Source organism: Ixodes scapularis, unplaced genomic scaffold, assembly GCF_016920785.2.
Source record: "Ixodes scapularis isolate PalLabHiFi unplaced genomic scaffold, ASM1692078v2 PGA_scaffold2__306_contigs__length_199485367, whole genome shotgun sequence".
Taxonomy (NCBI): Eukaryota; Metazoa; Arthropoda; class Arachnida; order Ixodida; family Ixodidae; genus Ixodes; species Ixodes scapularis.
The window spans coordinates 198,302,873-198,324,636 of NW_024609857.1; the positions used below are offsets into that span (position 1 = coordinate 198,302,873).

The 21,764-nt window shown below is 44.0% G+C and overlaps 1 protein-coding gene across 1 annotated transcript in view; it reads right to left on the reverse strand.

The window, feature by feature from the left end:
* The window catches only part of LOC8039133 (serine-protein kinase ATM), a 397,758-nt gene that overhangs the window by 119,831 nt on the left and 256,163 nt on the right, over positions 1-21,764 (reverse strand). Inside the window, exon 40 of the mRNA XM_040208992.3 lies at positions 11,632-11,905. Within this exon, the coding sequence (XP_040064926.2) occupies positions 11,632-11,905 (274 nt within the window). The remainder of the gene's footprint in view (positions 1-11,631; positions 11,906-21,764) is intronic.

The following is a 21,764-nucleotide window of genomic DNA, read 5'->3' on the forward strand; positions in this document are numbered from 1 at the left end:
GAACAAACGTTCGTGCTATATGCAGATGGGCGGTGTTTCTAGCGCGTATGCAAGCAACGGACTTCGCTATAGTAAAATATTCTTTCGTGAGCATTTTTTTCTATAAAACAATGAAACTAAATCGAGTTTTGAGTTAGATGTATCTCTTGTGCATCAGCGCTAGATACGCAGAGAAAAATAGGCGGTTTTTTCCGCTTTTGTCCAAGTGTTTGTGCTCACCCACCGAGACATGGCCCACCCCATTTTTTTAACGAATTTCAGGCGGTAGGGCGGTGGGCGATGACTCGGGATATTACGGTAGTAGTTTTGAATAAGAACATTTTTGAAAACAAATATTTTCTATTTGATGTGAATTAATCAAGAGTGCTCAATCAAAACACAACTGGATTGTTTTTTCATAAACAGTTATGAAAAGGTCAATTTTATTGCAATAAGAAAGATCCCACACATGAGACCAGTGTTGGGAAGTATTTTAAGTACAATTGTACTTAAAGTGTTACTTCAAGTAGGTTTAGAAAAATCATATGTACTTGTACTTTAGTAGAAGTATTTTTTTCTGGTACTGTACGAGGAAAGTACAGCTCCGGACTTGAAAGCACATTCCCCCAATTTGGTCATGTTAAATTTATGTGACAAAATGATGCTTTGTCAACAAACAAGTGCCTTATAAGTTGATTGTGTTAAATCAATTGTTCATCAGCCAGAGTAAAACAAAATGTAGCAAAATGATTTGTTGGCCTAGTTGGTTAAACATTACGAAAATTAAAAAGCGCAAAAGACAAGGACAAGAGGGAGACAACACAGGACAAGCGCTTACTCGCAACTGACGTCTTAATTTGGAGGATGAGGAAGTGACCGCTTGACCTTATCCAATATTCATAGCCATTTCTGAAAATAACTGATGCGCCTTCAATTACGGTTGGGACAATGCCTACCAGTTAAAAAAAAAGAGAAGCACTGTATAGGGGCGGAAAGGGTACCATGAAAGATTGCATTAAAGAGTACTTGTATATTACTCTGGAAGTACATTGTATTTATATAGTACTTTACTTCAAGTACATTGCTCCTGATGTACTTACTACTTACCTTTAGGTACACAACCTATCATTTAATTCACACTTTACTTCAAGTACAATTTTCAGGTGTACTTTACCCAACACTAGCTGCATGTGACTGATAAGAAACATGAAATAAAAGATCAGTCAGTAACACACCATTCAAGAAGTGAATTTACAGAACATAAACGAAAGTACACAAGCAGTGGCGGGTCGGCAAGCAACAATACCGAAGATTGCGTCGCACACTTGCACTGACTTTATGCAAAATGTTTTTATGCGGGCGAATGGAATTACGTGATTGTAAACGGAAGTGCACAAGCGAAGGCGGGTCGGCAAGCCACAGCAGAGTTGGAGATTGTGCGATCGCGCCGCGCAGCCGCACTGAATTTGCGCCGTCTCTTTCCGTGCGCAATAGTTCTGCCGATAGAGGGTGTCACAAAGAATTTAAAAATTAATAATACATTGTAGTTGCTTCTTAGGCGAAGGAAGCAAGTCTCACTGTTATCAGTGAAAACGGGCAGAAATAAAAAACAAAAGGAATAATGGCAAATTGATGAACCGGAAAATCAAGCGGTTAAGAGGGGGCGTACCTCAGAGCCCCATAGAGAATACATGAGGTTTTTCACCAAATTAAAAAAATTCTCACATAATAACGGCTGGGCGGATCTTCTTGAAAATTTCGGCTTTAAAGACATTGAGTCATTATCGGGACACTAAGCGCAACAAATGTTTCATCATAAATTTAATTATATTCTTTAAAAAATCATGAAAATGGTCAAAATCGGCTAATTCGGCACTCTTGCGTTCGGAGCGAATTTACAAAATTATCTAAATTCAAACATAAGAAGTATTGCGCTTAATGTCTTCTAAATTTATTACGAAATCAAATAATATTCAAATTATTCATGTCAGTCGATTTGTTCCGTAACTACAGCAAATATAAAGAACCAAGGTGTCAGTGCTTGTTTTCGCCATTTTTAAGGTACCTCTCTCTCCCGTGCGGTGGCGCTCGCTGTCCACGAAATGCGAAATCGTCCGTTCGGAGATCGGCTGGATCGGCACTGTGCGAGGTGTTCTTCCGCGGCCGTATTCCGCGCCCGTATCCTGTTTCATTCTGCACGCCGAGGCGTCAGTGTGCGTGTCTTGCTTTCCTGGTTCTCGCTGGGTAGGTCTCCGTGTTTTCGCAAGTGGCATATTCACCTTGGAGCTATGGGTCGAAGACAACCGTCCTGTGGCAAGCGGACCGCGAGGTGTTCCACAACCTCGCGGTCCGTCAACGCGTTGTGCTTTTTTCTACTTTTTTTTTCTTTTAAAAACGGGCTTTTTTTTTTGACGGAAAGTTTTATTTTATCGTTATCCTTCACACTAACGTCCTTCGGTCTTGGGGTCGTGGAAATCGGGGATGAAGCGTGCACAGAGTAGATCGTTGTTTGCCTCCTTTTTATTTTTCACGGACGTCCTGTGACCTCCGTACGGTTCGTGGTCACCGCAATCTAACGCGGGGAAAAACAGGTCGCCTGCTCTGTAGTCAGGGTATTCCTAGGGGGGGGGGGGGGGGGTGATAACTCGCTGTTCTTCTGGAAATTCACATATCACCCAAAAAGGTGACATGGGTAATGATTACGGTATGTTTTTTCCGGTGTTTATTTTTGAGCGAAAATCGGTGCATGTTTTTCGGTGCTTATTTTTTAATCACCAGTGTATTATGGGTTGAACGTCTTGTGATGACGCTAAAAAGCGTTGATAACCAAAGAAAAATGCGATTGGACAAGAACATTTCAAATTTCCAATTCTATTCACATGTCCATTACGCTCTTCTCGTGGGAGCATCTATCCTGACGAAAAATGCCTCAGTCATTGAGCTGTGAACGCATACTCAGTGTACAATCTTTCGGCCTAGAGAGGTATTGCGCACGCTCGAACGCGCTTCACAGCCCAGTAGACGAAGTTGGTGGCACCCAAAAGGCGAGTTTTTGAATGGTCTGTAGTAGGCAAAAGAAACAAATAACAATCAACGCATATCAGCTCTTCAAGCGAAGAGGCGCGTTTCTAAGGTCAATGGTTCCGGACGGCACTAATGTTGTTGGCGTTGTCGTAAGATGACGTCAGTTCATACGAACTAACGTCATCTTACGTGATCACGTGACACAAACACGTCATCTTACATGATCTCGTTACACGAAATGACGTCACCTTACGTGATCACGCTGCACGAAATGACGCCATCTTACGTGACCACGTAACACGTCATCTTGTAAGTCAACCTCTCCCCACAGCAGCGCGCTCCGCGCTTTCCGGGCCCGTGCAGTGCTGTAGTCGAAAGCAAGCTCTCTATGGCAAGCGAAAGCTTCTGGAGTCTCACATTGAGAATACTCGCAAGCGACCGTCTGTGGAAGCTTCGCATGTTGAGGTTTTTGTTGAGATCGAGCCATCGTGTTCCATTAACTATAGTTGAAGTTATCGTTCAATAAAGCCCTAAAAAATATGAATGTAGTTGGTGTAGACATCAAGATCTAATCAAAAATGCGGTTTGACTTCGTTTAATTAACGTGTATATACAAGTGTAGAAAAAAATGAGTTATTTGTGCATAGATGTTTAAAAAAGTGTTTATTATTCGACATAGGACTTTGGGAGAAGGATGTGTTCAGATCTTTCTTCATGGGCACAAATATACCTGACGCAATAAATAGTGACGATTTCATTGTCCCAGTGGTGAGCAGGTGATTTCTTGCTCGAAACAATGATGCCATTTCATAAACCAAGTTCTGTGACATATGCTTTTCCAATGTCTGGTCACTGTTTTGTAAACCTTTCAGTCCAAACGAGTATACTTCTGTTTGTTTTTGTTAGCTTAGGAGGGGGTCACAGAGCCTATCTTTTTGTCTTCCTCTAGGACAGACGTACAGAGTTATACCGCAACACGCATCTGTGGAACACACAGAGCCATCGCTCTCCTGTTGGCGGTACAGTAGCAGACGACACAACGCAGCTCCGTAGTCTATCGAGGGCACGGCTAGCCGCGGCCCGTAGCGCGACCGTTCAGACTAGGGAAATGGTTTTGAAGAACCGAGAAATGGTATCTTGTGTACAATAATCACATGTCGTTAGTATACTAGTATTCTACTTGCTAAGCCAAATAAATATTTGCAGCTTGTGAGAATATGTTTGCGTGACGATTTACCGTTCACACTCTTGACGGATGTTAGCGAATCCTTCATGTTCGTGGCTCGCAGTTATCGGTACCCCCTCGGAGTGACTTCACCATATATATTTTTTTTCTTGCTTGCAGGACATCATAAAAATCACAAACACGCGAGAAAAAAAAATCTTATGAGTACGCGTGATTTTGAGCTTCGCAGCTCTAAAGATGCCCGGTAAATGTAGTCCAGCTTAGGAAGAAACTAATCCTTTTTGTTGGAGTTTGACTAACGTATGCTGGCAGCTCGTTTCCGGTCTGTTTTGTCTATACTCCGTTTCACCGTAATTTGGCAACCCTCAGTCAGAGCTGCTGTGAGGGAATCACAGTCGCGGAGCAAAGCACGTGACAGCTACTTTTAGAAGCAGTACTACGGCGCCTGCAGCGCGTCTTCGACCGGTGTGTTTAGCGTCCTATGCTGGCCATACATCAAAAGTGGGCCCGAAGTGCAACAAATCACGTCACAGAAGACGGAGTGTCACGCTGTTGCATCTCGCGATCCTGGCAATTCATCGTAGAAATGCTGGCGAAAACCACGAGGGAGCACGAGTGTCGCTGTCGTCATGGCGTCCCAACGAAAAGAAATTATACAATTTTGACGTTTTTGTAATTCGGTAATTTAAATTACTGTATACAATTTTTAAGAAAGTAAAGACATCATAACCAAATAGGAACTTCCGTGCTAAAACACGCAGTGCGAAGTGAAGACAACTACTATCTTTTTTTTTCTTTCTTGATGTCCACAAAAAAAAAGGTTATGCAGCATCGATCCTACCGTTTTTTTTTTGTTGTTTTTTTTCGCACATCATGTGATGTCCTCTAACACGAAAGTACCGACGTAAAAGCGCTGTAGAGACGACATAAAAACAAAAATTGAAGTGAACCGAGCTTTGTAGTGGAACGGAAAAAAATAAATAATTCACGACTTTTTACGGTAAACACTTCACTTCTAAGTAAAACTTCAAAAAAGTGACGGTTACGCGCTTTCATGCCCATTTCAACAAAGTTGGGAGAACGATGTATTGCATCTTGTGAATAGACATGTGGAGCAGCATGTTTATGTTAGAGGCATTGTGTGCAATCGCTGCGCAGTACCTGCCAAAAGACGATATTATTTGGGCACAGTCTCAACCGTTTCCGTCTGTGTGTGCTACGAATACAGCAACTCTTTTCGTAGAAGAAGTGATGAGGAAATGGCGTGCCCTTGATGATACGATTGTGATTATGAAATAAAATTTTTAATCAGCCAATAATTGCGACCTGTCCGGTCGCCTGGAACCTCGACAACAACTATTGTTCTCTGGAAAGTTCATTCTAATATTTACACGTTTTGTGGAGTTCATCGAGCGAATAAAGGCCCGTTCACACTCTTGCGACCGAGTACGACTGAGAGAGACCAGACCGGTTTTTAAGCCTCTTGTGATCTCTTAGGACCAGCTCCGCTGCATCGCATCCGGTCCTAAGAAGTCGCAAAAGGCTTAAAAACCGGTCTGGTCTCTCCCGGTCTTAAGGCCCGTTCACACTCTTGCAACCGAGTGCGACCGAGAGAGACCAAACCGGTTTTTAAGCCTCTTGCGATCTCTTAGGACCAGCTCCGCTCAGTGCATCCGGTCCCAAGAAGTCTTTCTCGGTCGTACTCGGTTGCAAGAGTGTGAACGCGCCTTTACTCGGTCGCAAGAGTGTGAAAGGGTCTTAAGAATGTTCCAACAATAAGCTAAACCTACACGAGTTCCCGAATCCAACACGGCGCTTTTGAATTTTAGCACCGTAGATAGTTCTGCGAACAGTGTATACTTCTGTGCAAATATTCGTCTAACAGTTTTGCAACGTTGGAAAGCATCGGAATGATTCAGAATTACTGCGGAGTTGATACTCGGGAAGATAAGACGGGCACTTGGGAGAAACGGACCGTGGCATTTGGGACAGGGGCACAACCGGGGGACAAACGTGCTACAATCGCATACCCTTCCAAGGTCATCGCTTGGGCGACCGCGCGCGCGCCCAAGAAACCTTTCTTTTCTTCTTTTTAGGGGTGGTGGGGCAGGGAAGTGGTGTAGGCGCTGATTGTCTTCCTCCTTTGTGGCTTTTGACTGACGCACAACGAGACTGGCAGAACAAGCGCATGATTCATTTCTTTCGATGGAGGCGTTCTGTCTGTGTATGCGAACTTGATTTTTTTCCCCTTTTAGTAGTTAGTTGTTCTTGCCTTGACTCGGGTCCCAGTGGGTGCGTTGTCGTTGTATGCCCACTATTTCTTTTTTTTTTTAGTTTATGGTAGTTTTTGCGTTGATGGGGTATCAAGGTAGACAAAAAGAAAAAAAAATGAAATAGCGCCTCGACAAAAAAAAAAAAAGTTGTTGCGATCAGGAACGTTTTCAAAGCGATTTTAGTAGGGAGCCTTCATGTGCGCGAAGCGCACATGAAGGCACTCTAGATTTTAGGAGCCTGCAGTGTTACCACAGGTGCAGGATTGAGAGCGTAACCCACGCACTTGAAGAGAAGGGGAAGCTCTCGTCTTATTGGAACTGTCTTTTATGGGTTTCCACGTCGCGATTGTCCTTCAAAATCAACTGTCATTTATTTCTCGCTCGTGGCTTCCAAGTACTGGAAGCCACGACTCGAGCCACAATAGTTTTGTGAAATCAAGGTTTCGCTGAAATGGATAATTCTCACGTACAGTTCGACGCGCAATACCTTTGCCGTATTGACTCGCGAGAGATGCCCCCAACACGGCTGAGTATGGCGGTGCTCCAGACCTAACATCTAAATTTTGTTGCCTTACCTGTTACTATTTCGCGCCCATTTTGAGCCATATCAAAATGAAAGCGCATGATGAAATAAAAATGACACTCGTTTTCCGCTCGATGGAAATTTCACGCCAGCTCGCTGTCTTTGCTGGTACCTTGAGCGTTTCCCAGCGATGCGGAAAGTTAAAAAAAAAAAAAAAACACGTACGATGGCATTTTTTGCACACTTATTACTTCTATAACACTGAGCCACCTCGTATCCTTTTGTTTTTCTTTCATGGTACTAATTTCTTTCTGCGCATTACGGCTGTTACGACGCTAAGTCTGTCCGCCCTTCGAATTTGAACTTAGGCTCAGATCAGGGACGATTCAGTTTAAATCAGGAAAATATAATTAACACTGTAGCAAAGTAAATCTATCATATCGATCGGAAATACGATTTGGCACATTCCATCTGAACACATATTGTGCACAGCGAATGCAATACCGAGTCAGCGTGCAAAACGCCGCCACACTGAGCTACCATAGCATCTCAGCGATTTTTGCATAGCACCGAGCACGGAAAAGAGAAAACAGTTATTCATTCACATAAACGAAGCAAATTTATTTAAAGCCCGGACACTCCGTACGTCCAATCTAGCTAAGGTTATCAATAGACTCGACCATGTCACTTGTCGAAACAGATAAAATACGTTGGCAAAAATGATTAGACTGAATAAGTGAATCTAACGCACGTATTTTACCAACCGACGGTCGCGCGCCTTCAATACCCTTTCCAATTGTCATTGCGCACCTTGGACACACTTTGGGGAGCAATGCATATTTACATCGCCGCCCGAGGTCTCCATTGAATGTGTAGTGCTGACCCAAATAAAATGCTAACCTGACTCTCAATTGCTCACCGCAAAGGACGATTTCGAACAGGCGGTACTGTAGGTCACTTGAGATAAAAAAAAGAAAAACAAGCTATAGAAACGAGCGTCGGAAAAAGGGGACCGGCATTTTGATTCCTACCTCCGAACAGAAACGAGCGCCAGCCACTGCATCACACAGCGCAGAGGCCGGACTCGGCCACTGCGCGTACATACCAAGCGCGCGCGAGGGAGGGAGAAACTTCCTCCGCCGGGAGAACACGGCACATTTCGGGATCTATTTCACGCAGCGGATAACGCGGGCCTTTTCACACCTCGATACTGGCGCCATCTAGAAGTTGCGCGTTCAACCACGTTTCGAGCCGCGCGCCATCTGGTGGCTGAAACGGACGAATAAATAGAGGTACCGCGCCCTCTTAAATAACACGAGCCAGATATCGCCAATAGCCGAGGTCAGCCATAAATCCATGTCTGAATCCATAGAACCTTGGATAGTGAGTGTGGTCCGGTGTGTTTGTGCTCACGACAATGCACGTGGCGTTGTAAATTGTACTGCTTCATGAAAACTATCGCGGCGTTTGTGCCACGACCACTTCGCCAACTCTGCAATCCAGACATCATGGCAAGCAAAGGACAGATCGCGCTACCGCATGCAAGTAACTTTCCAGTGCTTCATACAAAAAAAAAAATGACCACACCTCCACGTGGAGAATGATGTTGATTGGGGCGAAGCTCTGGTGGTGCTGATGACACTGATTTTATTGTTCATAGGTAATGCTGATGGTGCTGATTTTATTTTATTGCTCATAAATAGTGCTGAGTTCCGGGTTGCGTTTCGACTTCATTATTACTGCTTTATGGTCGCTGAAATGCAAAGCCAGTGGTTCTTCTAGAAGATCAGTTTGGACCCACTAAAAGCCATGGGAACGCCACCGCTTAAGTCAAAGGTCCATGTCAGAAAGAGAATGTGTGGTATGGATCGTGCACGGTTATGTACGCAGTTGAGCATTTGACCGCAGCGTCCTCGCGTGTATAAACGTTGAGCCAATGCATGCGAAGTTTAACGCGATTATATATACGCATTTGACCGCAGCGCCCTCCCCTGTATAGATGTTGAGCGGCTACATGGAACATTGGAGTGTAGCGTAGTGTTTAAGGGGAGACACTGCCCAGAAAAAAAAAAAAAATTCTGCAAAAACGTTGATTTTGAAAAATGACATATTTACAATCACCAACATCTAGATAGTATCCCAGAAAAGTTTAATTAATTTACACTGCATAGTTAGTTTTTTATAAATTATTTTCTGTGCCCCAAAGCTAAAGAAAAGGTAGGGTTTGGAGTACTTTGAACGCATTTTCTTCCTATCCACTTTTTGGTATAAATTCCATTTTAGTCAATCTATCGTTTGATAATGGCAAAACAGGGGAGGCTCATTCTTCCCTTTTCCCGACTGAAATTTAATAAGGAATGTGGCTATGGAATTTTTTGTCACTTTACGGATTTCTTTTATAAAAAGTGTGTACATTTCGTCCAAAACACAGAAGACCAAAAAGTTCACCAATTTTGCAGAAGAGAAAAGTTATAGAAAAAAATGTTCCATAGCCGCACCCTCTAGGCATTCTGATACATATCTAGCAAATAAATATCTTGAATATTGTGATAGTTTTTTGACGATAGACACTGAAATTGTCAATTATCTCATTAATTGACTCCGTAAGTGTGACGTCATGGGTCCAAACAAACCGTTGCTAGGGTCGTTGTTATGGACAAATACCTGTGGCTATGTTTCGCTACGAAAACCCAACTGTTCAAAAATCAGGAGTAGGACTTATACTTCTAAAGATCACAAATATAGAAAGCTTGAATGTCATATATATGTTTCGACAGAAGTGTGCCGGTAATCGCTTGTTTCTGAAATATTTACGACTGCAACTTCCGGTCCTCAAGATGCCTGCAGCAGACGACGAATGTTGGAAGTATGCTGTCTGCCACACGCTGGCCGGCCAAGCCGGCACCGTCATTTGAATAAGGACGATATTCTGATATTGCATTTGTTTGAAGTATAATGAATCTCAGGCACTTATAGGAATTCATAGTGGGGTGCAATGCAAAATATGGTTTATCGAAAGTCCGGGCGTTGATCGAGATGACCGTCTGCTAAAAGATTGCATTGCACTCGTGAGAAAAGCACATCAGGCGATCGGTCGAGATCCCAAATTTTGTTTGCGGACTTCTGCTATGCGAGGGTGCGTTGTATCTGGTTGTAACCATCGCTGGAATGGTTACTGAAAAATCGCGATAGACATGGAATTCTTTAATAACCTGACAACCTCAATAATAATAATAATAAACGAATTACCTTGACGGCGTACAATTTGCTTCTCATGCTGGCCTGCACTACGCCGGTAATGCACTTCAGGTCGTTATCGTAAGTGATCTGCATGACGTGGTTTGATTTTACGGCATTTTCACCCCTTTGAATTAAGCTGGGTTCTTCACAGAAAAAAAAAAACGCACATTCGGAGGCCTCTATGGCCACGGCAATCCACTTGTTTTTGTCACTTGTTTACCAACGCATTTTAATGAAGACGCCCGCTGCAACAGAAGCCACCAAATCTGCCTGCTACCAAAGCAAAGCGGAGTGTAATACTTCAGAAATGGCTTTCATTGTTGAAATACGACACTGAGATGGCAGGAACATCTTCATAATTAGATGTCAAGAAGTTAGGTTGCTTACAAAAAATTATTTACTTAGTTGTAAGCAAAAATCTAGCCTCATGTGGAGTCTCCATGCATTAGTCCATAGCAACGTCCTAGCAACAGTTTGTTTGGACCCAGACGCCTTGTTGTGACGTCATCCCTTACGGGGTCAATAGCCATTGGCAGCCATTTAAGGTTAATCTGGTCAAAGAAGATGCTAATAGCCAACAAAAGCTACTTGAAGCAATTCATATATGTAAATAAACGAAAAAATCGGATAATTATCAATAATAATCACGGCTAGTCATTTAGAGCCATTTCAAGTCAATCTCATCACAAATTGATGTTTATTGCCAATTATGATAACTTGGAGTCAATGACATCTATAAGATGTCTCGGTAGAAATAAAACAAACAACTCAATATGCTCAGAAAAAGTTATTAATTATTTAGATTGTACAAAATCGAAGATAACGTAATAAGGCAGGTGAGCTGGTTAAAGTTTAACATTTCTAAAACCCAAGACAGAGGCTACAGAAATGAACAAAATTGCCAAGCAAATCCTGACAAGTCTATACAGCACACTGCATTTTGACATCAAAAGACCAAGACGGCCAATATCACGAGCTTGTGCTCCCTATGATTCATCAAAAAAAGAAATATTTCATAGATTATCAAATTCTCTACCGGGTCAGACCCACTTGCTGCATTTCCAGCGAAAATAGTCCGTTGTCCACTCCCTGACCCCAAGATCGCTTTCTGCTCTCGTCTCCTATTTTACTCCGGAGTTTCGCTCTATTAGTCTACAAGGTGTTTGGCATCGCCGTCGTCGCAAGACCCCAACTTCGGGCCATCGAAGTACCCGTGGGCCGTCCGGCCGAACGGCGAGCTACAGCAGAATGGGCGCCTGTAGCGACCACCTTGGGAAATTTGCTGGTGACGGCGCGACGCTCCTACCGCGTCGTTGGGCGGATAGAGGGACCATGCTCGAGGACACGATAGACACGCCGGTTGAAGACGCGTTCCAAGCGCGTTCCCGCGTGGGTGTTGTCCTCACCCTGGCCGAGCGGGCGTTGCAAGCGGTGGCCTGCAGGTCCGCATGGGCCAGCAGGTCGGTCCAGCGACTGCCCTGCTCCGAGCAGCGCAGCCAGACGGGTCCTGCGTCCAGGGCCAGGCAGCGGCAGCCGGCCAGCCCGTCGGGGTCCCCCAGGCCCGAGAGGGCCCCCAGCAGCAGGGCCTGCACCTGGGGGGCCTCCGCCCCGCCCCAGTGCAGCAGGGGGGCCCCCGCTGCCGCCTCCCCCCCTGCGGGGTCCCCCGTCCCGGGGCTGCACCTGTCGGGGGGGGGGGGGGAAAGAGGACACAAATGGGCCTCGTGCACCCGACAGTAACGGAGTTCAAAAGGGGCACATTAAAGAGACGCTCGAGTCCTAAGAAATATATTTGAAAGTGCCTAGATAGAACATGTACGTCACAAAAATTAATTTCTCCAAAGGAAATTTTTTGTCCACCGCAATATTTATGCCGCAAAATCCACTTTAGGAGCAGATACACTCCTAAATGATGAGATAGCAAAACTTCAAAAAAAATTCTAGAGCCCTTCCACCTCTTGGGAAGATGAAGGACAAGCAAAGCTGTTATTTTTACGACGTCTATGAGGATGTCTAGAGGATGACGTCTAGGACGACCTCAAGGACGACGCCTAGAGGACGACGTCTAGGACGACCTCGAGGACGACTTCTAGGACGACCTCAAGGACGAATTCTAGGATGACCTCAAGGACGACCTCGAGGACGATGCCTAGAGATGATAACAAGGGATCAGGACCTCACTATCGAATAATGCCAAGGAAGGCTGACTCACGCTGGCTGCCCCCTCTTTTTATTTTATTTATTCATACCTGCCACAACCAATGGCGACGTTTTCTCAACATCCACGGATGCATTTTTTCCCGGGTCCTAGCGCATAACAGCTTCTCTGTAATAATTAATGATAAACACACAGGTACCCGTTACAAACCACGTGACACGGGAACTGATACCGCAGATCGCGAACACTTTAAATTCATGTTTGACAATGCCATAAACCTGTGGGAATTCGCTACGAACTTCTGTATCATGTGAAAGGACACTGCACACTGCAGATGCAGCAGATTTGTGTTTTATAGAGCCATAAACACGCAAAAACAGGCCACAAACATACATGCCACGGGAACCAACATCGCACGTGCAGATCACGGACAAAAAACGCGGGAACTCGCATGTCACGGGAACCAATATTGTGCGTGCAATTGCAAACAAAAATGCGAGAAGATGCTGGGAACTCGCTCGTCACACGCATACCGGCACTGCAGATTGCGCGGTTAATGCGATTCCAGTCAGAAATCATGCTATGTGGGACGGAAATGTGGGGGTGGCCCTTGTTTAGGAATTTTAATGTTGGGGATATTAGGCCAGAAAAACAGGATGGGCAATCTCTCGGGAGAGGGCGCCCTTACGGGATTTTACGGTAGTCTTTATGTCACGACATCCAGTTTGTCTAGTCTGGCATCTGGCACCCTCTGCCGGCTGTGCGAGCAGAAGTGCAGCAGCATTCCATCATTTACGAGACATGGTCAAATACAAGCATACGTGAGCGTCTGTTAATGTGCAATAAAAAACACCTGAAAGAACTAAATATATTTAAACCAAAATAATGCAGTTTTTTTTTTCTGTTTTCTTGCTTTCTTCTATAGTGCCTGCAAAAAAGGTGGAGGGACATGATAACAGAATCAAAACGCTACTTGAAAATTTGCTTCTGCAAGCCAGGTGTGCTGCTTATAACTTGACCTTGTCCTTTCGGAGTCAAATGACGGGAACATACTTGGGCAACCCTGATGAGAGAATGGCCGATTGCTTCCAGCCCTCGCAGATTTTTACATGCGCAGGTATCCTCTCAGTAATAAGCCATGGTTGCAATCGCCAAAATTTATTTATTTAAAAATACTGTCATCCCGCAAGGGATTTTAACGGGACTAAACACGCACAAAAAAGTACATGCACCTTGCATAGAACATCATAGTAGATCATTCACATAAATATGCTTGTGTGTCAAACTAATTAGACAGGACAAGTAAAACGTCATAAATATAATACATATAACACAAGGATCACAAAAATTGCATAATCGAGACACCCTAAATTATTAATCGCAATGTAAGAGAGAATCTAGGTGATTTAGGAATGAAGTGATGGTGGTGCTGTAGTTGAACCTCAATTTTACAAAACCTGATTTTACGAATACAGTATAGACCACTTACAACGTAACCGCTTATAGTGCAGGACCGGGTATAACGTGGTTTTTTTAAACCACCGGTTCGCCTCCCATAGAACTCCATGTATTTACATACCGCTTAAAATGCAGGCGCGCGAAGGGAAATACCGGTTATTGTGCGGTTTTTGGCACAGCCCGCCGACCGCGCCGATGACCGGAGCAGCGAGCACGCTTCCCTGTGCGACACTAGATAACGGTGCTGACGGCGCGGGGCGAGGATGTTGCTCGAAGAAGTGGGGAGAAGCGAAGAGAGAGGCTTCAGTAGGGACGCACGCACGTGTCGTTCACGTGCGTGCGTCCCTCCGCCCCTCCGCTGCGTGGAAACAAAGAAACAAACAACCCCACCGACAGACCAATCGCAGATCGGGGAGAAGTCGGAGAAGTGTTCGCGCGCGTTGCATGCCGGTCGCGGGCCGGCTGCTGCTATCCGCAAGCATGGCGTCGGTCGTGATCGTCGTCGTAGACGGCGTTCATCTCATCGTTCTGCGTAAAAGCGCTATCCTTGACTGTGAATTTTCGTTGTGTGTCGCTATGATAACCCAGCACGTGCTAGAAGGGAAGATCCACCTACTCGTGCAGCGATGTCGTGGCGGCGCTCTCAAGACGGCAGAAACGCCCGTGTCGTCGTGTTTGTTTAATTCGACTACAGTGGTGATTTCCGTGATTTCTATAAGCATTTGTGTCCTCGAGCATCGCCCGGATTTCTTATTTGGCGCATTTCATGCGTGTGCTCAAGTTCGAGGTGTTACTGGCGCGTATTGTATGAAGGATGCGAATTTTCACGCGTTTTCATCTCTGGAGAAAAGTGATTAGGGTTAGTAATCCTGACCGCTTGCAACGTCCGTCCGCAACCCGCGACGCCGTTAAAAGGCTGCGCCAGGCAAAAGCCGCTAATTTCTTTCAAAATGTGAGACACACATGAGACAAAACTGTACTAGTCTGGTGAAATAAAGACTTTCCTCAAACTAAGCTTTTTTTTTCATCTAACATAAAATAAATTCTTTTACGAAGGTAAGTTGTCTCATAGCATGTATTTTGGGCTGAAAAATTAATGTTTTGGTTATAGCGCGGTACCGCTTATAGTGCAGATTTTCGCGACTCCCGCGACATACGTTATATGCGGTCTACACTGTATCCCGATTAAACCAACAAATTTGAATTCTCCGCGCAGCCTATGCGCGAGGTCACCCTTCTTCGATTCTACGAAATTCCCGATTTAACGAAATAATTAGCGGGTCCCGGTGAATTCATTAAATAGAGGTTTCCAAAAATTATATAGAAATACTTCCTCATCCACTCAGCATATCTTTTTAAAAACTCATTGGGAATATTGTTGGGACCACTTCTTTTTTTACTATCACGGTTGAGCAAAAGACTGAGAATTCCTGATTCGGTTATTAATAAAGGTTCTAAGGCAATAACGCTAGCATTGAGGTTACAGGGAATATTATCAATATCTTTCGTAAAAACAGAGTGAAAGTAATTGTTAAACTCGGCCTTACTTCGTTAACTCATCAGGAGATTAACTGCGACATTTAGATTTTTTGGAATTCACACGGTTCCAGAATTTCTTGGGCGAATTCTTTAGAAAGTCACAAAGGGTCACATTAAAAAATTATCTTTCCATCTTTTGTCTTTTCTTTTAACAGTTTGACTAATTCTGGAAGAATAGTCAAACTGTTATGTATTGTTGCCGACTGTGCTTACTCCGTACGCTATGTATTACTGCTGTTGGCTGGGGACGTCGAACTTAACCCGGGCCCGATGACGGATGCTCAGGCAAAACAGTTCGCTGAGATGCTGAAGCTTCTCCAGGATCTTTCGACGCGCTCAGTCAAGATAGAAGAGGGCCAGTGTAGCCTGATTCAGACGGTTCACGAAATCAAAGCTAACCAAACACTAATCGAAAGTAAAATTGAAGTAATTGGCCGAAGAATTGATTCTGTTGAGTCGGTAACAACTGATATCCGGAAAGAACTCACTGAGGCACGCGAAGTAATCAAATCTGTGCAAGAAGACAACGCGTCTTTGCAAAGTCGCTTGGATGACTTCGAAGATTGGTCGAGACGCGAAAACCTAATTTTTCACGGGGTAACAGGGGATTCAAGGTCGGAGACGTGGGCACAAACAGGAAGTAAAATTATTGAAATTCTATCTCGTACAGTTGACCCCCAGATAACCTCGGAGAGCATCGATCGCGCCCATAGATTGGGATATTTCTCGGACGACCGATGCAGACCGATTATCGTGAAATTCGCGTCGTACAAACTAAAAGACAAGGTTTTATCGTTCCGTTCGACGCTGAAAAACGCCGGGACTACAGTGAACGAGGATTTCTGTCTGGCGACACGACAGGCAAGAAAGAAACTTCTTCAATTCGGAACATCTCAAAATGCAACCTTCAAACTCCGGTACAACAAACTTCTTATTGGCCAAACAAGCTACTTTTATGATCCGCTCACTAATAGTGTACGACAAGCAGACCTGCGCAGTGGCGGCGTGTCTGCACCCACTATCGCTGTAAATAACCAAACTCAAAATGCCAGTCATGCAGCACCTACATTGTAGCATGTTGCGAGGGGTGGTGGCCCTATTCAGACATCGTCCACTGCGCAACTCTCGATTCTTTTTACAAATATTAGGAGTGTCATCAATAAACGGGACGACCTTTGTTCAATAATTGACTCATCAAATGCTAGTTTTGTTGTTTTGACAGAAACTTGGCTGACAAGTAAGATTTGTAACAGTGAAATTTTGCACTGTCAAAAAAAGTTTAATATCTATCGGCAAGATAGAGTTGATAAAAGTGGCGGCGGTGTTATGATTGCTGTGGCTGATAATGTTTCTTCATTTCTTGTAAACGTTGCCACAAATCTGGAGATCCTGTGGATTTGCTTTTGTTTAAATCATCGTAAATATGTTTTGGGCGTTTGCTATCGTGCTCCTTCGAGAAGTTCTACCTTTGTGTCTGACCTTCATGACGTCGTAAATGCTGTCACAATCCGTTTCCCTGACGTCCCAGTCTTACTGTTAGGAGACTTTAATTATCCGAACATTACGTGGTCAAACGACGGCCCCTGTTTAAGTACGTTTTCCACAGAATCCAATGACTTCATAAATCTGTGCGCCGATTTTAACTTCACTCAGGTTGTTGCGCAGCCTACTCGGGTTACTTGTTCTTCGGCCACGGTGCTGGACCTCGTGCTGACGACGTCACGCGAGCTTATATCGTCTCTCACGTACCTACCTGGTCTCAGTGATCATTCATTGCTCCACTTTGATTTTGTTGTTCCGGTGTGTCGCTCTCCAGTGCAAGTAAAACGGATATCTGACTATGCCCGAGGGGATTTTGGAGCTATTAATCATGAATTGGGTACTTTTTTAAGCGATTATCTGCGTAATTTTTCTGAGCGTTCGGTTGAGGATAATTGGATGTTGTTCAAAGAAAAAGTTGCCTCCCTTACAAATAGATATATACCTGTACGAACTGTACGTAATTACACTCACTCCCCATGGTTCAACCAGACGCTCAGAAGGCTCTCAAATAGGAAAAAAAGAATGTTTCGTGCTGCAAAGTTATCCGTGTTTCCCAATGCAGAGCATCGTTGGGCAGCATATTATTCTGCTGCAGCAGTGTATAAGACGTCTATTGCCGAAGCCAAGCGCAGTTTTTTCGAATGTACTTTACCCACTATGTTGCGCAACAACCCTCAACAATTTTGGAACGTCGTAAACCCTTCTGAGAGGCTTGACGTAGTGCTGAACAACGAGGATGATGAGACGATAGCGGCGAATGAATGTGCAGCTGTGCTAAACGAATTATTCACAAAATCATTTTCGAATGTAACCACTAATTCCTATCCGGATGTTTATGAATACAATATTTGTGCTATGAATTCCATTGATATAGAATGTGCCGGTATAGTGAAAGTCATCGCGAACCTTAAACTATCGTCATCGTGTGGAATTGATAATATTAACTCGAAGTTTCTCAAAAACACTACTATGTATTCCTCTATTATCTTAACAAAGCTATTTCGGCAATCACTCGAACTCGGAAGCCTTCCCGAGGACTGGAGGGTGGGGAAGGTGATTCCTATCCATAAAGGTGGTGACAAATCCAGCCCAAGTAATTATCGCCCAATTTCCTTAACAAGTGTCCCTTGCAAAATTTTAGAGCACATAATCTATTCGCATCTCGTTAATTTTCTTAATTCCCATACATTCTTTTCTCCTGCTCAACATGGCTTTAGAAAACTGTTCTCATGCGAAACTCAGCTATTAACACTTACGCATAACCTTCACGCTTGCCTCGATCGTTCATCTCAGGTTGACTGCATTTTTTTAGATCTCTCTAAGGCATTTGACAAGGTTTCACATAGGCTCCTTTTGTATAAACTCAGTAAGCTGAACATTGACTCTCATGTTTTGACTTGGATCAACGCCTTTTTAACTAACCGTTCTCAATTTGTTCATGTTAATGGCATTAACTCGCACCCCTCTCCTGTGACTTCTGGTGTCCCCCAGGGTTCAGTACTCGGCCCTCTTTTGTTTTTAATATATATCAATGACCTTCCTTCGCATATCTCATCCTCAGTTGGTCTCTTCGCAGACGATTGTGTCATCTATTCTGAAGTAACTAACGATTTTGACGTTCTTGCACTCCAGTCTGACCTTGACAATATTTCTCGTTGGTGTGATAAATGGCAAATGGAACTCAATATTAACAAGTGCAAATCCATGAGAGTATCACGTCAAAATAACACCTGTCCCTCGTACCATATAAGAACTGTTGAGCTGGAATCCGTGTCCTCATTTAAATATCTTGGTGTTCATATCACTAACAACCTCTCATGGAACATTCATATTGAGTATATAATTAAAAACGCTAACCGCATGTTGGGCTTTCTAAAAAGGAACTTCTCTCTTGCCCCGCTGTCCTTAAAACTACTTCTTTACAAATCATTGGTCCGCAGCAAACTTGAGTATTCTTCCGCTATCTGGGACCCCGGTATAACGCTTGCATTATCATTAGAAGCTGCTCAAAACCGTTCTGTTCGTTTCATACTGCATAACTATCATCGCACATCTAGCGTAACAGCAATGAAAACTACCCTAAACTTGTCTGACCTCTCCCTACGTAGAAAAATATCTCGTCTATGTTTATTTCATAAAATTTACCACCACAATGCAAATCTTCGTCAGCATCTGTTAACACAACCATCATACGTCTCATCACGTTTCGACCATGAAAATAAAGTTGGCATCCCTCAGTGTCGCACCTCAAGCTTTCATCAGTCTTTCATACCCATGACATCACTGGACTGGAATCGCCTTCCCGCACCTGTTGCCAGCATAGCCGAGAATGCCGGATTCAAAGCTGCACTTTGCGAATATTTTTTGGATTTTGGTTGACAGTGTTTTTTTGTTTTAACAATGTTCTGTTTTTGGATTTTTATGCTTGCCCGCCTAATTACTGTTTGTCTTTGTGTGCAATTAGATGTGTGTGTCCACTCCCCTCTATAATGCCTTCGGGCCCTGAGGGAATGAATAAATAAATAAATAAATAAATAAATAGGTCCACCCTGTGGACTTCCTTTGCTTTTCAATGCTTTTCGCTTTCTTTTTATTTTAGGCTTCATATAAACAATTTTCCGATTGATTCGAGGATTCTGCTTTTTTGTTAGCTTGTGTCCCGTAGGTATATATTCTTTAGTGCAATGGTCAATGATTTGCTTAAACCTATACCAAAGATTGTCTACACTGATAGTTTAACTCGGGGCATGATCGGTAAAAGAGGAAAATTCGTGGGAAATATGAGATAATAGACTCGCATCATCTACGTTATTGAAGGTAAGAAATGTGGAATGCGAAGAAAGATGGCAAGTTGTGTCACGGACAGGGATGAAACGGACAGTCATTTTATGCTCGGATGTGCCCTCAATTACATCAACCTGTACTTCACACTCCGGAAGATGGTCACTAGAAGAAGAAGATTAGGTGCTTAACCCCTTGCCTACTCATTTTTTTTTCTTTAAAGATCGTACAGAAAGCTTTATTTAAATCAAGCAATTTGCGTCAAAATAAAGAAAAACGTTTCATTGGCTTTCAGGCGTAGTCTCGTGCTCTATACCAGGACTTCTGGTCGTCTCCTCTTCTTCAGTAGTTCTTCACAGTACGATAGCGCTGAAAACATTCAGGAACATGAAGAGCCACCTTGCATTGTCCACATTCCCATGTAGTTTCACTCCGTTTCTTGTTGGCTGTGCACACTTTGCACGCCCGCGTTGGGTTCTTCTTCTTCTCAGTGGGTGCGATGCGTTGCACAAAGTGACCCCAACACTTTGCTTGTAAGCGAAGGGGAGTGTCACCGTTGGATGGCCTTCCGCGAGTTTTATAGTCCGGAGACAGACAACCAAAAATCATGACTTGCAAACACGGAAAAGGTCGACAAGGCGCTTGTCTTCTCACCAAGACTGCGTTGAACCCTTGCTGACACACCCGGGGTTTCTACAAAGGTGAACTGAGCAGGCTGGTTGTCCCTCTTCTCCCAGTTCCACTGACGTGCAGACGCCGAAGTCGATGAAATGCTTCCAGGATTCGCATCGTTTTCAACACTTTTCTCACTGTCCGTTGAACTCTCATCGGATTCCGAGTAATCGGAAAGGCAGCAGGATTCGTCGTCAGAAATACTGGCGCATTCATCACTTTCAAAAAAAAGTCTTTGTATATTTTCGTCCGCCAAAGCAGACCTCCGCGCCGAAGACATGTTTTTGGCGCGCTTGCTTACAATAGCGCGCTTATTTTTTGTCAATGGAGCGCCCTCTCTCTGTCAAAAGGCAAAGCAAACAAGAAAAGAACCCAAGGTAAACAGGAGCAACAGGGGTAGTGCTGCCATCTGCCGCAGAGCTCACAAAACATGCTCTGAAACCGAAACACGAGTCACACTCATGGTCGGGTTTTATGGACCGCAAATGGCGGCATGAGTGACACTCGTTATTAGTAGGCAAGGGGTTAAAGGGACACTGACACCCCCCAAAATTTTTTTTCCATTTTTTGCCAGGAGCTTCATTATGGTGTCGGAGGACTCCCCAATTAATATTTTGCAACAGAGTCGCATATTTTTTTAATAAAGCCAAAAGACGCAACTGCTCGAAACCGAAACCGAAACCCGATGGAGGTCGGAAAAGTGGAGAGAAGAGAGTGAGTGGCGGAAGTCACGTGGCTACACCCTACCGTGCGTTTTTTTTTTTTTTTTCTCCTTTTCGTAGCAGACGACACGACATGCGGCGTGCGATGCAGCGTGCGGGAACTGCTCGCCGTGCGATTCTTTTGCAGTTACGTTTGTTCCGCTCGTTGTTCTGTACTCCAAGATGAGTTGTTTTGTACATTGAGGAGTTGGAGATGAGTAGTGAGTGCCCGTGGTGAATTTCCATGATCGGCTCCGAAAAGAATAAACCCAAGATATTGCGTGAAGAGCTGGCTCACATGTCCTGCATCCGAAAAAAAAGGGCAATGTGCGACAGAGTTTCCGAAAGATCAACGGGATCGGGAGCAATGGCTGGCTGCAATGCCTGTAGAACATATACGGGCACCTCGGCAAGCGGACGCTACCTGATTTATATGCTCCTTGCGTTTTGTGGAGAGGGATTACATTGAGTTCGCAGGTGTCAAAAACGAAATCCCATACCATTTAATTCAGCGAAGTGTCGTCCACAACTTTTGTTTGTTATTTTTTGTTTGTTTCTTCAATGAATTCTAAAAAAAAAAAAAAAGATATGTAAACATTAGAAAATGTAAAAAAAAAAAAAAAAATTTTCCGGGGGATTGAACCCGGTTTTACCGCGTCTGAAGCGGACGTCTTTCACATTGAGCTACTGG